The sequence below is a fragment of the Arvicanthis niloticus genome, chromosome 6 (assembly GCF_011762505.2).
Source record: "Arvicanthis niloticus isolate mArvNil1 chromosome 6, mArvNil1.pat.X, whole genome shotgun sequence".
In the NCBI taxonomy this organism is placed as follows: domain Eukaryota; kingdom Metazoa; phylum Chordata; class Mammalia; order Rodentia; family Muridae; genus Arvicanthis; species Arvicanthis niloticus.
The window spans coordinates 66,867,110-66,882,679 of NC_047663.1; the positions used below are offsets into that span (position 1 = coordinate 66,867,110).

The following is a 15,570-nucleotide window of genomic DNA, read 5'->3' on the forward strand; positions in this document are numbered from 1 at the left end:
ACTACAGAATCATCAATTCAGACAGCTTCTCATGCTCTTGTTTAAGCGTGGTAAGTGCAATAACATGCTCCCCTTGTTAAAACCTTTAGTCCATGGATCCTGCATTGTATCTTCACCATGCCCCTCCTTCAGTCTTCTTTCTCGCTTATCTAACCTGTATGTCATTATTCATCAGCACAACTAATTTCTTATCCCTGCTCCTCCTGTCACAGGTGCCTGGCAAATCTTCAACCTCAGGCAAGCCCTCACTCCCATATCCTCTGTACTGTCAGTTTAATTGAACACTAGTCGGATTGTGTAACCTGGCAAATCATAGGCTCAACAAAAGTCATCTCACACAAATAACTCTACTTACACATGTCTAGCTTCTCACGGCCATCTGACATGTACTCCAGTTTCCTCATACATGTCTTCTTCCCTTTGCAAGTTTCAGCTGAAAATCTTTCACCATACACCCTATAACAACAGTAACTAACTAACTAACTAACTAACAGGATGTCACCTAAGATGCAAAACTGTCAAGGCTCAGTGCAAAATGTGAGGCCCTTGTTTAAAAATCATTAAGAACTTAAAGATAGAGTAAAACATTGAATGTGGTATGTGCCCTTATAACTGCAAATTCAACGCTCTCACACTGCATTTATAAACCCACCATAATGGACAGATCCCTTCTGTTAAAGGGCTAGTACCCACGCTTAAATTCTTGATTGATGCCTCCTCATCATCTCAAGGACTTCTCTCGTCAATGTACTATGGACATTTACAAATAATATAGTGCTTCTTACCCAGTTTTATTGAGACACAATTTAAGATCTTTTAGAGTCACGAAACTATTACCATGATCTAATTTTAGAACATATTTGTTCCTAAAGTCTCATATTAGTGACAAATTTCCATTCTACTACACCAATACTAAGTAGTCTTTTCTCTAATTCTGTCTTTATATATTTTCCATCCTGGGTATTTCTTGTAAATGGCAGAATAGAGTGTATGGTCTTCTGTGACTTGCTTTTTTCATGTAGCATACTGTGTTCAGAGTTCGTTCCTGTTTTAGTATGCACCAGTGCTTCATTTGTTTTTAACTGCTGGATAATATGTTATTACATAGATGTGTTATATTTTATGACCCACTTATTAGGTGGGTGTTAGGGTTATTTCTATTCTTTGGCAACTATAAATAATTATAAGTGCTTATGTACACATTTTTGTGATGATATTTTTATTTTTCTTTAGCATAAAGGTTAAAATAGAATTGCTGGATCCACATTTAAATTTTGAAATGCCAACAAACTGTTATCCAGAGTGGCCATGCCATTTCACATTCCCAGCAGGATCCCCACCAATATTGGTTAGAGTTTTATTGTGGTCATTTTACTGAGTGTGAATCAGTATATTATTGTGGCTTTGATTGGCATTTACTTAATGCATGATTGTAGTGAGCATCCTTTCCTGTGCTATTGGCCAATGAAAGATAACAGGGCCATTGAAACATCAGGATATCATAATAATAGATTTATATTCAGGAAGAGACATCTCTGATAAGCATAGCTTTGAAACAAGACAGGACACAGAGTAGCAGAGAAATGGCATTAATGTAAAACAGAACACACTTTAGTTGCAAAGTATTTGGTCTGTATGAGAGAGAGGCACACTAGTAGAAGTTGTGTTACAGAGCAGGCATTCTAGTTGAAGGACAAAGACAGGTACCCAGAAAGAATAAGAATGAATGAAAGAGAATGGAAAAAGCATGTGGAAGGCTTTCTTTTATTGCTTTCAGACAATGAATTGAAATTTGGGTGAAGGTTAACTAGACCTCCAGGCTGTGGGATGCTCCAGTTGCTTACTGGGTGAAATTCAATGCTATGCTCCCATGTTCCTGTCTACCATTTTCAAAAGTGATCTGATATAAAAAGGCTTCTTGAGACCCAGCCTTTCCACTCAGTTGTTACTCTTTTCTTCTTTTTTGCTATTTCCCATTAGGAATCCCCCTACCCCCAGTCTTGCACTTTGCCTCTGCTCCTTCCACTGTAGCTTCTTAGTCTTCAGCTTCTCTTTGTGCTTGGTGAGCCAGCAGCATATGAGGCTCTTGTCTTCTTGGGTCTTAGGTCCAGAGGCTTGTTCTTTTTTGCCCTTGTAGAATTTCCTGAGATTTTCTTTTTGAGTCTGGTTAATGACAGTGAGGACACAGGCAGTGGATTTGTATTGAGTCCCATATTGGGTAGCTTGGATGTGGTACAACCTGTTACCTTGGCAATGGGAAGCTGGGACAGCTCCACCTTCAGATCACCCAGTTGTTTCAACAGCTCCTCCTTTTTGTTTGTTTTTTGTTTTGTTTTGTTTTTGTTTTTCCAGACAGGGTTTCTCTGTATAGCTCTGGCTGTCCTGGAACTCACTCTGTAGACCAGGCTGGCCTGGAACTCAGAAATCCACCTGCTTCTGCCTCCCAAGTGCTGGGATTAAAGGCGTGCGCCACCACCACCTGGCAGCTCCTCCTTCTTGCCCCAAAGGTCCCAAGCCTTAATCTTGGCCATGGCTGAGTTAAGGGTTGGGTTCTATAAAATTATTAATTCCTCCTCACTTCCAGAGCTCTAACCTATCCTAACTTGGTTTGATGCTCACTGGCCTATTAAGATTGTTCTTGCTAAAATCACCAGACTGTCACAATCTTAAATGCAATTCGCTGTTCTTTTTAAATTGATGAAAATTTTGAACAGTTTTGAATTCACACCAAAGTTGAACGGAAGTACTGAATTCTCACATAGTCCTGGACACCCCTCCCACTGTTATCATCCGTTATATGGTGCTGTGTTTGTTATTATCAATGAATCTACACTCATATCAGTAGCATCTAAAAATCTACAGTTAATCCTGGGTTCACTCAATGCTGTCTATATGCTATAGTTTTGGACAAATGTTTAACATGTATCCACCAGGTATTATCATGAAAGATGAATGTTTAACATGTATCCACCAGGTACTATCATAAAGGATAGCTTCTCTGCCCTAATGTGTACTATACTTCACCTCCTCGCCCCTTAGCTTCTTCCAGTTCGTGGCAACTGTTAGGTTTTTGTTCATTTTTATTATCTCCATAGTTTTGCCTTTTCTAGAATATCATGGAGTTAGAATCATATAAACCTTTTCAGATAGGATTTTTTTCCACATGACTTGATAACTTCATTGCTTTAAAACTTATTATTCATGTGCTTGTGTGTGAGAGCACAGGCGCACCTGTACCATGGCATGCATGTGAAGGTCAGAGGACAGGGTTGGGAACTGCTTCTCTCCTTCGACCATAGGATCCAGAGATCAGACTCATGTCATCAGGCTTGTGCCACCAGAGCCCTGACCTGCTTTCTCATCTGCCCACTCACTGCTTGTTCATGTTGAATAATATCACACCATTTTGAGACTCCACGCTCTGTGTTTATGCTCATCTATTGAAAAAGTGGTTTGGTCACTTGTAAGTTCTAGAGATTATGAACGAAATTGCTATGCACATCCATGTGCAGTCCACAGTTTGTGTGGACTGAAGATTTTCCTTCATTGAGTAAACACTAAAAACTGATTGCTGCATCATAGGTAAATGCATGCTCAGTTTTGCTAAAAGAAATGCACAACTTGTCTTCCAGTGTGGCTGTCAGATGCAGTCTCCCAGCAACAACTGAGGACTCCTGTTACTCTACATCTGCAGGAGAATTTGGCATTGTCAGCAAAGATGTGGGACCTTGTACAGTGTGTTTTACTTACAATTTTCTATGAGCATGTGGTGGTGAGCAACTTTTAACACACTTCCTGCCATCTGCAAACCTTAAGTGAGCTATCTGCTCAGATTTTTTGTCCACTACTCTGTCTGCATATTTGAGCTTTAAAAGTTCTCTGTGTTTTGGGGTTATCATAATATGTACTTTTTAGAAATGGGAGGCTTATCTCCTCTTTCTTCTTTTTCTTTTTTCTCTCTTTTTAAAAGATGTATTTATTTTATTTATTAGTAAACTGTCACTCTCTTCATACACACCAGAAGAGGGCATCAGATCCCATTACAGATGGTTGTGAGCCACCATGTGGTTGCTGAGGATTGAACTCATTATTTCTAGAAGAGCAGCCAGTTCTTTTAACCCCTCAGCCATCTCTCCAGCCCATCTCCTCTTTCTTAACATTGGCACATACATGTGCATGCACATTTTTGAGACAGTGTTTCTCAATGAACCAGGAACTCATTGATTCAGGTAGACTACCTGACCAACAATGTACTCCCCCATCCCCACCCCAGGGATCCTCCTGACTCTGCCTCCCTAGTATTGGGATTACAGGAATATGCTACTGCATCTAGCTTTTACATGTGTTTTAAGGATTAAAATGGAATCATCTCTCTATCCCCTCCAATAGCATCTTATCAATCAGCTGCTCAGGACATGGCTTAGAAGTCTTTCTCAACACTGTCACTCCATCTCCTAAATCAATCTGTCAGCTTTACAGGCAAAATTACCTCCAATCTATGCATATCTCTCCACCTCTCCTATAAAGCATATTAATCAATGCCAACACACAATCCCTCACCAAAATAATCATTAAAATTTCCTACTGATAGGTCTCCTTGATAACATGTTTTCCTTTTCCCAATTTATCCCCTAATCTATACAAAAGAAAGAAAAGGGACTTTAAATCTGCCACAAACTACTAAAAAATGGTGAAAATAGAAGCCTGTTTTCTCAGCTATAAGATATATACCATCAAACAAGCAAGCAGACAAACAAAACAACTAACTGACTGGATGATATGTATATTAAAAAACCCAATAAAATTAATAAAAGCCTTTCAAATTCTAAAGCCTTCACCAGAATGCTTCAGACTCCAAGCACAATTCACTACAGTCCTAGCATGACATGCCACTTGGGTTACACTTAACTCTGTGCCTTAATGAATAATGTATGCCTAGTCATTAAAAGGAAATCAGAAATATGTAAAATACATTTTAATTCTCTTTTATTAAACTTATATAAAGTATATATTCATGTATGGTCTGCATAGGTTTTTCACAAACTTGAGTAAATCTTATGTTCCAAAATGCTTATTCTATTGCCTGTAATACACAAAAAATAATTTCTATATGTACTAATTAAAATTACATATTTTATTAATGCAATTATTTGTATAGTTATCCTGCTTCAATACTTGCTTTGTACTTTGTTTTTTTGGTTGTTGGAGGGCCAGTTTTCTCAGCAAATATAACCTCAGAAGCTGCATTTTCTACAAATGAAAACATAGTTTTATTCTATTTAACCAGCCATTAACTGTAAGTACAGAAGACAGAGAATTCAAAATCAAAATTGAAACCAAACCAAACCCCAGGTTTTAATAACTTTACCTCTTTTACAGAAGGAAAAACTTAATGTGTATTGAATAATCTAACTCACGTCAGATAGAAGAAAATATGCTTTAAAGATTCATGTCAGACAGGGTGTTGATAGCTCAGTGGTTAAGAGCACTGGCTGCTCTTGCAGAGAACCTGGGATTGATTGCCAGTACCCTTGTGGTGGTTCACAACCATCTGTAACTGCAGTTCCAAGAGGTTACTATGGGCACTGTACATATATGGTACACACATTTACATAAAGTAAAAATATACACACCCATAAAATAAAAGCCCATCTCAGAGCTCCATGTTTCACAGAAGTAAATACATGGTTTACTCTTGAGTTAGTGGGGGGATGTGTATAGGTGAGTAAAGTTCTTTATTTCTTCTCCTCTGTATTTAAACACTCACTTTCTACTGTGACCTTCCTCTTGGTATTTAGTCATTTACTTATGAATGAAATGAGGTTTCTATGTTGCCCAGACTTGAATTCCTAGGTGTAAGCCATTCTCCTGCCTCAGCCTCCTGAGAAGGAATCATTTCAGGTACCCACCACTACACCTGGCTCTATCAGCATTGAAAACAAATTCAGGCATGGCCTGTGTTATTTAAACTTTTCCTGTGCTCCATATTCCCGGTTTCTGCACCACCTCTTACCTGTGGCTGCACTTTTTCCAAGGGCTCCCTTAGCTCACTACGACATTGCCCAGCCCACTGTACAATAGTCAGGTATGGAGGATAACACTGCATACAAAGAGCTGGAAGAAGGTTGGTCTCCAGCCTCAAATACTCAGTGACTCCCAGATGCCTGCATTGTACACACTCCTAGCTTCTAATGATGGGCTTTATAGCTTGTTACCCAGATCACCCTGATCCTTTCCAAATTTCCTCTATGAAAATGGCACGTTTCACCCCTTTCAGTGACATTTACATAACTAATCAAGGAAACATTGAAAAAAGGAGAAATACAAAAGCATATATAATTCCAGAATCATGACTCTGCTCAACCATCATGTTTTTAAAATAATATTTTCCATCACAAAGCAAAACTTTTGATTTGAGAAGACCTAGGCACAACTGGGATTGGTTTTTGTACCATGACCACTTTAATATTAATGCTTTTCTCCCTCAAAAAACTATGCGTTTTTTGGTGCTCAGTATAAATTAGTGCCACTAATTATTACCTGATGCTAAATTCAAAGTATACTTTGGTTCTGGAGAAATATGTTGGACCTCTGATATTATCCCTCTGCAATAAGAACAAATTAGTGATATATTAGTAACTTTCAATTATCCTCAAATTATACTGAAAGTAAAGATGAGCAATTAATTATTCTGTAGGGGAAATACAGCTAGTTAGAAAATTGCATCATGTTTATAGTAACAGTTAACAATAACATGCACTTACATGTTTATCAGTGTGACACATGTCTATAGAGGAAAACCATAATGTTTAGAATTACGCAGACCTGAGTTTAAGCCAGATCTGCTACTCATACTTTAGGGGCCTTGAGAAAGCTATCCAACTTGTCCTGAGTCTTACTTGCCTTATTTATGCAAAAGAGATAGCAAACCTGCTACCCAAGAATCTGGTGTGATATTTTTAATCTGAGTGATAATTTTGGAGATGAATATCTTTCTCTCTTTGGGACTTCTACAAATAATATTGTGTTTTATTCTAACTGAACATGCAGGAGAGGATGAGCCAGTAAAATAATGTGTAAGGATCCAAATTTAGTGTTGGACTTCAAAACACAATCTGAGCAAGACGGAAGATTCCTTGAAGATGACAAAGTTGACAGCCAGATATGAGAGCAGACTCTTTTAGATTCTTTTTTTTTTTTTTTTTTTTGACTCTTAGATTCTTGTCCTGGTTAATTGAAAAGTTGGCTCAGTAAAGAGCAAACTGTTTTCTCTCATTTTCCTTTATGCTCAGATGTTCAAATAGAACTGCCTTGCTTCTGACTGAACCTTCATGTAAACTTCTTCTTACTAATACATCTCAGGTATTCTGTGCATAAACAGCGAGTTTTAGGTGATAATGAGTCCAGTGTATTAGCACAACTCCAAACTCCTACTATTAAGCATTAATCTGCTTTAGTCATGTTGAAAGTCTTTGTTTATTTATTTACATCACAAATGTGGCCCCATCTCATAGTCTCCCCTCCTCAGAGGGTCCCTCCCTCCATCCCTCATCCCCTTAAGTGACTCTCAACACCTTTGGAACAAAATAAAATTCCTATCCTCAAGGCCTTTCATAGGTTAGATTGTGGCCACCTTCTTGAATTAGATCCTGCCTCTCACACTCAGTTCAGTACACATGCCCTGCGCTAAGTGCTTCCTCCAGTAACACCCTTCTCCCTAGTCTTCCCCATAGCAAGTCTACCACTTTTTTTTTTTTTTGCAAGAGCCTCATCATCAAGAGATATTGACATCACTTAATAATAATCACCTCCACAATAATTCCTCTACAACAGAGCTTTGAGTGTTTTTTTTTAAATAATTACACATACAGTCCTATTTAATGTTAATGTTCCTAGGTTCTATTTATTGTTTATGTTCCTAGGGGTCAAGGGGGTCAATCTGTTCTTAAAACTTTTACAAAACTACATATAAAACTAAGTAATCAATGGACATTTATGGAAACTCTCAATGTTATATTGAATAGTATATATGGTTAGAATCAAACAGACCAGTGTTTAAAATCAGCTTTGCTACTTTTTGGCAATTCACAATGAATACAGGTATTTTTTCCTTTTAGATTACCCAAAATCTAATAAATTAGAAGTCTAATTCAATTTAGTTAGATGTATAACTGTTTGAAATCCACAAGTGTTTAATATTTTCCCTATAATACTACTTTTGTTTAATATGAATTTAGACAGAAAATGCACCTTTTCATCTGCTTACATTAAGAGAGAGATCGCTCTGCCAACTGTGCATCAGTCCTATAGACTTACAAAAAGCCAGACTAAGATTGACCAAAGAAAGGAAAACAAGCTTGAAATGATTACAATCAGCTCACTAAGGTGGCTATCCAAAGCTGGCTATCAATAGCCAACATGAATTCATAAAGACCTGACTGACAAATCTCCACAAAAGGAAGCCCGATTGAATTTTGACAAAATAACTTCAGTAAGATAAAAATACACCCGCTGACTTTTATAAAACATTATTTAACATATGTGCTAGGGGGTCAGCCTTGACCACTTTCTCTCTCATTGTATCTCTGAATCCATCAACAAATCCTGTTCATTCTACTTTCAAATGTCCTAGAAGTTTGGTCTATTCCCCCAGAGCCCTCCTCTGGCTAGTCCTTCTGTCTAAAGTGCTAGCTGCCCAACTTGCTCGAATGATGCCTTTCCAATGGCAGCCTCCCCACCACACTCCCACACAAGGGAGCAGGCCTCAGCCCAATGCTCTAGCGTCCATCTTGCTTTCTTTTCCTCAGTATCAAGTCTTCAGTATCACCATCATGTGACAGCATGTTTACCTTCTAATGTCTATCTGTCCACAATGTAGTATGGACTTGATGTGGGCAGCATTTCTGTGTTTAGTTGATTTTACTCCCTACTGTATTCCAGAAAATAGGACACTCCTGGCACAGAGTAAGGGCTGAGCAAACACTGAATGAATGAAGTTTATCTGACTTTGTGGAATGGCAGTCATCACTATTACAGAACTCTTACAATAAGGAGTTTTGAAAAGCACATCAAATGTTTTAGTTCTTACATTTTCCTATGGCATTTCTCATAGTTTTCTGAAGAGGAACCTATCAAAGGGGAAAAAAAAATCAATCCATTAGACATAGAGATAATCCAAAGGTGCTACTGAAGACAAAATTATCCTGGATAAAAATAAATATTTCTCTTCAACATACATAGTGACTGAACTTATGAGTTTATATTTGACTGTTTTATAGTGTTTTTGTATGTGTCTCTTAAATCAGATGAAGGTATTGTGAAAATATCAAAGTAAAACATAACAAAAAGTATTATGAAATGTTACAAGATATATAAATATTTAGACAGTTCTTTATAATCTGGTTGTCTTTCACCACTATTATCTTGGGAATTTTACAATAATCACGTCAACCAAACACACCAATTTATTTTTTCCCCATCTGACATATGAGAAAACAATGGCTGGTTGGTTACAAAACCCACCAACTGCCTTCTTATGTATTTAGCAGAATCAATGGGGTTTAGGCACAGTAAGATGACTATCTCAAAAGCTAGGGTGGGCCAGTGAGAGGAATAAGTTCAACAGCTTGCCAAGCACACACCAGGCCCTAGGTTCAATCTCTAGCCCTGCAAACAAAACAATAACAAAAAAGACTGATCTAGGCTGGAAGAAGCCTCAGTCAGTAAAGGACTTGCCAGTTACTCGTGAAGACCTGAGTTCGACCCCCAGGACTTATATTGTGGAAGTAAAAAAACCAACTCCTACAAGCTGTCCTCTGAACTTTACAAGTATGCCTTGGCACACATATATGTACATGCACTCACATCTATACATTAAATAACTGTAATTTTAAAAATTGGGGGATGGCAAGATGGTTCACTGGAAAAAGGTGCTTGCTGCCAAGGAGGACAATGTGAATTTGATCCCCAGGACTTCATCAGGTTGTTCTCTAAACTCTGTATTTGCATTATGACACATGAAAATGCTCATACATAATGCACACACAATACAGACACATAATAAATAAAATGTAAACAATATAAAGCCCATATTTACTAAAACTATTGTTAGGTATTATTTGAAGCCAAAAGCAATCTCAGCTTATAGGTTTAGCTTAAAAATCATTTAGGAGAGAAGAGAACCATACTTTCATTTTCTAACACACATGAGAGATTTTCCAAATGAGAGAAAAAAAAAAGAATGTAAAAACTCACTCAAAACGGCAGAGAGGTTTGCAAACTGTGGCGCTTTCTCTAAAGCTACTGCTTTACTGGTGTCTAGAAGAGTAGAATTCTTGTAGAGCGTGTAATCTTCCAACTTGGGATGCTCCCAATCTAAAAATCAAAATACATCATGGTACACACACACACACACACACACACATGAACATATGTGTGTGAGTGTGTGTGTGCAAACATGATGATTCATTCCAGACTATGGTAACTGAAGGTGTTGAATGACAGAACACAAGGACAAGTCATGATGGCACCAGGCTAATCGTCTACAGCCTAGTCCAATCCTCTGTTCTTCCTCGTCTTCCATCTGGATCTTTGCTCTACAGAGATCACTGAGTTGCAGGACAGCAGCACACACATAACTGGCTCTCTCTCTCCATTTGCTATACTCCTCTCTGTCTGTTAAGCCTCATGTCAGTAAGCACCAGTCACACTGCTATTACCTGGTATCGGTTTTAAGCTCTCTGTCAACCTCAGCTATGGAAGAATGGTGCTGTCCTTGTTGCATCCCTGTCTGTACCATTCTCACTGTCCACAACATAATGTATCATCAGATATTCTTTTTATGTGTGGAGACCGTGGATTGAACCTAGGGCCTCATGCATGCTAGGCAAACATTCTGCAACTGAGATCTATCTCCAGACACAGTCAATGTAGACATTGTGGTGATAAAATACTACAAAAATCTTATTCCTCTGGTAGACTGTGGCAATCTTTTGGCTTTCCTGAATTATGTTTCAGTCTTTTCAGAGATGATTCAGCTTTTTATGTGTTTCTACTATTTAATCTTAAACATGGCAGGATCAGAGTTCCTGATGAGAACCCAGGAGAGGCTACTGGTGAAGCTGTAGCAGAGACCTCCATATTTTGGAGATGCCAGCACTGTGGGATGATAGCCAAGGATGGCAGCAGCTATAAAAAGGAGCTGGCCTGAGACTCAGGAACAAACAGTATGTGTTTTGTAGGTCCTTTGGAGCCCAGAGGATTATAGTCGGTCCCGGTTATCAAGTACTTAATGTTTTTCACTGCTGAATTTTGACTCTGCTTTAATTTTATTTTGACTCTTCTCTGATTCTTCCCTCTTGGAGTAAGAAAGAATATAACTTTTTTGTTTTTTTTACCGAAGTCCATAGTTAAGACTTACAAGTTTTAGAGAGACTTTGAAGTTTTAGAGTAACTTTGGATATCTTAGAGAGTCTGTTGATATTTTAGAGAAACTCTGAACTTCTGGATGGCTTAAATACACTGAATTTACTTAATTACTGAAATAAACTTTGAATGGCTTAAATACACTGAATTTTTATATTTTATATTTTTGTTTTTGACATGGAGTCTCTCAGTGTAGCCCTGGCTGTCATGAAACTCAGTATATAGACCAGGCTGGCCCCAAATTCACAAAGATCTGTTTGCTTCTGCCTCCTGAGTGCTATGGTTAAAGGCAGCTCGAGGTTCAGTGATACCCTGTCTCAAAAGGTAAGGTGGAGAGTAGCTGCGGAAGACAATCTACCTGCACATGTGCCTACACACAAACACACAACTGTATTCTTTACTTCTGAAAAGAAAGGAATTAGAATTTTGATTGGTGTTGCATTGAATCTTCATACTGCTTTTAATAGGATGAACATTTTTACACTATTAATTCTTCCAGGCCATGGGCATGAGAGGTCTTTCCTTCTGGCATTTCCTTAGTTTCTTTTTTCAGCATATGAACATTTTCATCATAAAGGTCTTTCACTTTCTTGGTCAGATTTATTATAAGGCGTTTTATTTTGAGGAGGGATATTGTACATGGGATTGCTTCTCAGATTTCTAAGTATGTTTGTCCTTAGGATAGAGAGAGGTTATTGGGGTGTTTTACCTATGGAATCATATCATCTGGATAACTGGATTTCTTCCTTCTGTAGTCATAGCACTTATTTTCCTAGCTCATCTGACTTCTCTAGCTAGAAATTCAAGCAATATATTGAATAGGAGTGAAGACAGAAGACACTTTATCATGTTCTTCATCTCAATGGAAATCCAAGGGTTTTTTTTTTCTTCCACTGAAGAAAGTTTGTCATATGTACTCTCTATTATGTGTAATGGTTAGATTGGGTAGCTCTGCTCCAGATCTAAAGACAAACTTGAACAGCTCTGTGGAGTTTTCAAATTACCTTGGTTGGTTTTATTTTGGCCTATCATTCTTGGGTCCCAGAGCAGTAACAAAGGTTAATAAGGATATATATTTTCATGAATATAAAAGCACAAGAGGGTAAATCCAAGCCAATTAAGAACATTTCTAGGCCTTTCTTATCCTTGCTCACTGATACCCTGTTGCCCAAAGAAAGCTACATAGCTAATCTGAAACCAAAGAACAGAAAACTAACAAAACAAAATGAGTCATTTAAACATCACAGTATCCCTGGTATTAAAAGATCCTAAAGTTATCCATAATCCCCCTGAATGAAAATATTCTGAAAGTTAAGTCTTCAGAGAATCCCAGCACCCAGAATGCTGAGACAGGGGAACTCAAGTTTGATTTAAGGCTAGCCTGAGCTATATAGCAAAGCCCTGCTGGGAAAGAGGCTCCCTCTGAGTAAAAAGGAACAGTCACCATATCTGCCAGTTAAAAATTACATCAGTGTGTGTGTGCCTGTGTGCACACATGTGAGTGTGCACAAGTATGTGCATGGGTGTGAGTGGGTGTGCACGTGTGTATAACTGCACAAATGAATAGTCTCATTGTGACATGTTCACACTTACAAGTGTTGTGCTGCCATCGCGCTTCCTGTCTTTCTTTTTTTGTCCTTCCTTCTCTCCATCCTCCACTAGCCGCCCACCCCCAGATTCTCCCCTTCTGTTAAGTCATTTGTCTGTTTTGTTTTGATATATGAGAGAAGATATATAATGCTTGTATTTTTGTGTCTGGCTTAGAATTCATGTTTTTTCTTTTCAATGTGTGTGCATGTGTGTCTTTATGAGTTAGTTTTTTTTTTTTTTTAAGAACAACTTTCTGTCGTTGCAGCAAGTTGTAGAGAAAAGCCTATGTTGTCTTTCGTTGTCAACCAAAGTGCTTATTTGTAATAAATAATAAATGTAAAAAGCTGTGAAAAATTTAAGCATGGACATAGCCTACTTAATACCTATTATATACTGAAAAGTTGGAAAACTACATGAAGTTAAAGAAAACAAATAAAAGTGGACCAAGACAGCATGTATGTTTAGAGAACAAATACACCTTCACTATGTGCAAATGTATTCACTGAAGGATTTACAGACAAAGCAACAGTTTTACAGTAGAGCCACTGAAGGAGGAAATGATATTCTCACCCAGACAGTCTGACCCTCTGAACAGTTCCGGCGATGGGAAGCTACTTCCACTCTCTTCAGTGCTCTTTGTACATGACTCTGTGTTTGAACAACTCAGGAGACAACTGGAAACATCATGCTGCACAATTGGTCCTGTAAAGCAAAGCAAAACAGAAAAAGGTTGAACTGAATAGAGAACATAATTGAAATCCCAATAATGCACATCTGTGGGAATGTACATGCAGTTATGTACCAAGAATGTAACATTGTCTTCACCCGTGATTACAAAGTCATAATATTATCAATAATTTTGATTTAATTCTTAGACAAACAAATGTTGATAAACACACTATAACCCTTGCTTATGATTTTCTTACATTTTACTTTTATGGTCTATTCTTATTCATTTTAGCAGTAATCCAGCTCAATATATATATATATGAATATATATATGCAATTCCTTAACGAAGAAAAACGGATGAATTCAACTATTCCATCTAAAAAACAGTGACAGATTAAAATAACAAAGAATAAAAAACACAAACAGAAGACTGAACAGACATCTCAGAAATAGACTCACAAGTATGTGCACAACTGATTTTTATGAAGACATGTAAGTGATTTAATGAAGAAAGGCTTGTCTTTTAAACAAACTACATTAGAATTACTCCATGTGCCTATATAAAACCAAAACAAAGTTTGGGTGTGTGACTTTGTGGCAAAATACTTGTCTCGTTTGTATAAAGCCCTGGATTCAATCCCTATCACAGCAAATACCCTTCATTCCCCAAAACAAAACCCCAAAGAAAACAAAACAAAAATTGAGTTGAAGAGATGGCTCAGCAGTTAAGGACACTTGTTTTTCTTGCAGAGAACCTGGATTTGGTTCTTAGCACCTGTATAGCAACTTACAGTAACTTATAGTTACTTATCTGTAACTCCATTTCCAGGGAATCTAAGACTTTCCCCTAGTCTCTTAGGGCACTAGGCTCACATGCAGTACATACACATACATGTAGACATACACATAAAAATAATTTATAAAAATATAACATTTATACCATACTCTATGACACTAACTCTAAGGTAGGCATGCTGGTGTAAGCTTCATAGACTAATGCTAGCTACTCAAAAGGCTGAGACAGCAAAACCTATCTGGTCTATAGAATAAATTTAAAGCCAGCCTGGGCAACTTAGTGAAACACTTCCTTAAAATAAAAAGTATAGAAGAGATCTGGGAAAGAGGATGCAAAAATAACATTATAAATAGAAGAGTTACACACTGTGTAGGAATCAAAGGCTTAGATACAGATCTTTACCTGGATTGAGGCTACAGAGAAAACAAATCCTTAGAGAAACTCAAACTGCACTGCCAGGAACAACAGATGAATTTAGCACTATCACACACACACACACACACACACACACACATACACACACACACACACGGTGTGAGACAAGTACTAAGTGTCAAGTACACTTGGTGTGAGACCTTGGGATCTGAAAATGTAAATATAGAATGCAAAATGGTTATTATTATGCCATTAAAGGCAAGGGTAGCACCTATGAAAGAGTGGATCAGGGAGATGATCAATATTGGTTTTAGCATGTATAATGCCAGGATAATTGGGTAATCCATAGCTAAAGGTTTTAGATTTCAAAATGCATAGTGTATTAACTGTGAAAGATATCATCTTTTACAAAGAAACTGTGAACAAACCACTAGAGGTCTCAGATCTCAAAATGCCCAGTGCTTTAATTGTAGGGAGTATAGTCATTTGCAACAAAATTGTGAACAAGGCATCTCTCAGAGCAAGATACATAAATATAAACCAGAAAGAAGGCCTAGGCTTCTGGGATGTGCAGGCAGTGTGTCAGTAGTTGCCATTGGACCAATGAGTGTAGGTCCAAGACAGATATCCAGGGCAGTTTCTTGTCATTGGGAAATAAAGTAGTGGTGGTAGGGGATGGTTAGCTCAAGGCCCTGCAGAAAAAGTATGAGCCATT

At 37.8% G+C, this 15,570-nt stretch overlaps 1 protein-coding gene across 1 annotated transcript in view; it reads right to left on the reverse strand.

Annotated features, from left to right (window-relative positions):
• The window catches only part of Meikin (meiotic kinetochore factor), a 47,881-nt gene that overhangs the window by 20,238 nt on the left and 12,073 nt on the right, over nt 1–15,570 (reverse strand). The window contains exons 5-10 of the mRNA XM_034504382.2: nt 13,585–13,716; nt 10,255–10,374; nt 9,089–9,128; nt 6,541–6,605; nt 5,906–5,911; nt 5,180–5,250 (exon numbers count right to left, since the gene is read on the reverse strand). Of these exons, the coding sequence (XP_034360273.1) occupies nt 5,180–5,250; nt 5,906–5,911; nt 6,541–6,605; nt 9,089–9,128; nt 10,255–10,374; nt 13,585–13,716 (434 nt within the window). The remainder of the gene's footprint in view (nt 1–5,179; nt 5,251–5,905; nt 5,912–6,540; nt 6,606–9,088; nt 9,129–10,254; nt 10,375–13,584; nt 13,717–15,570) is intronic.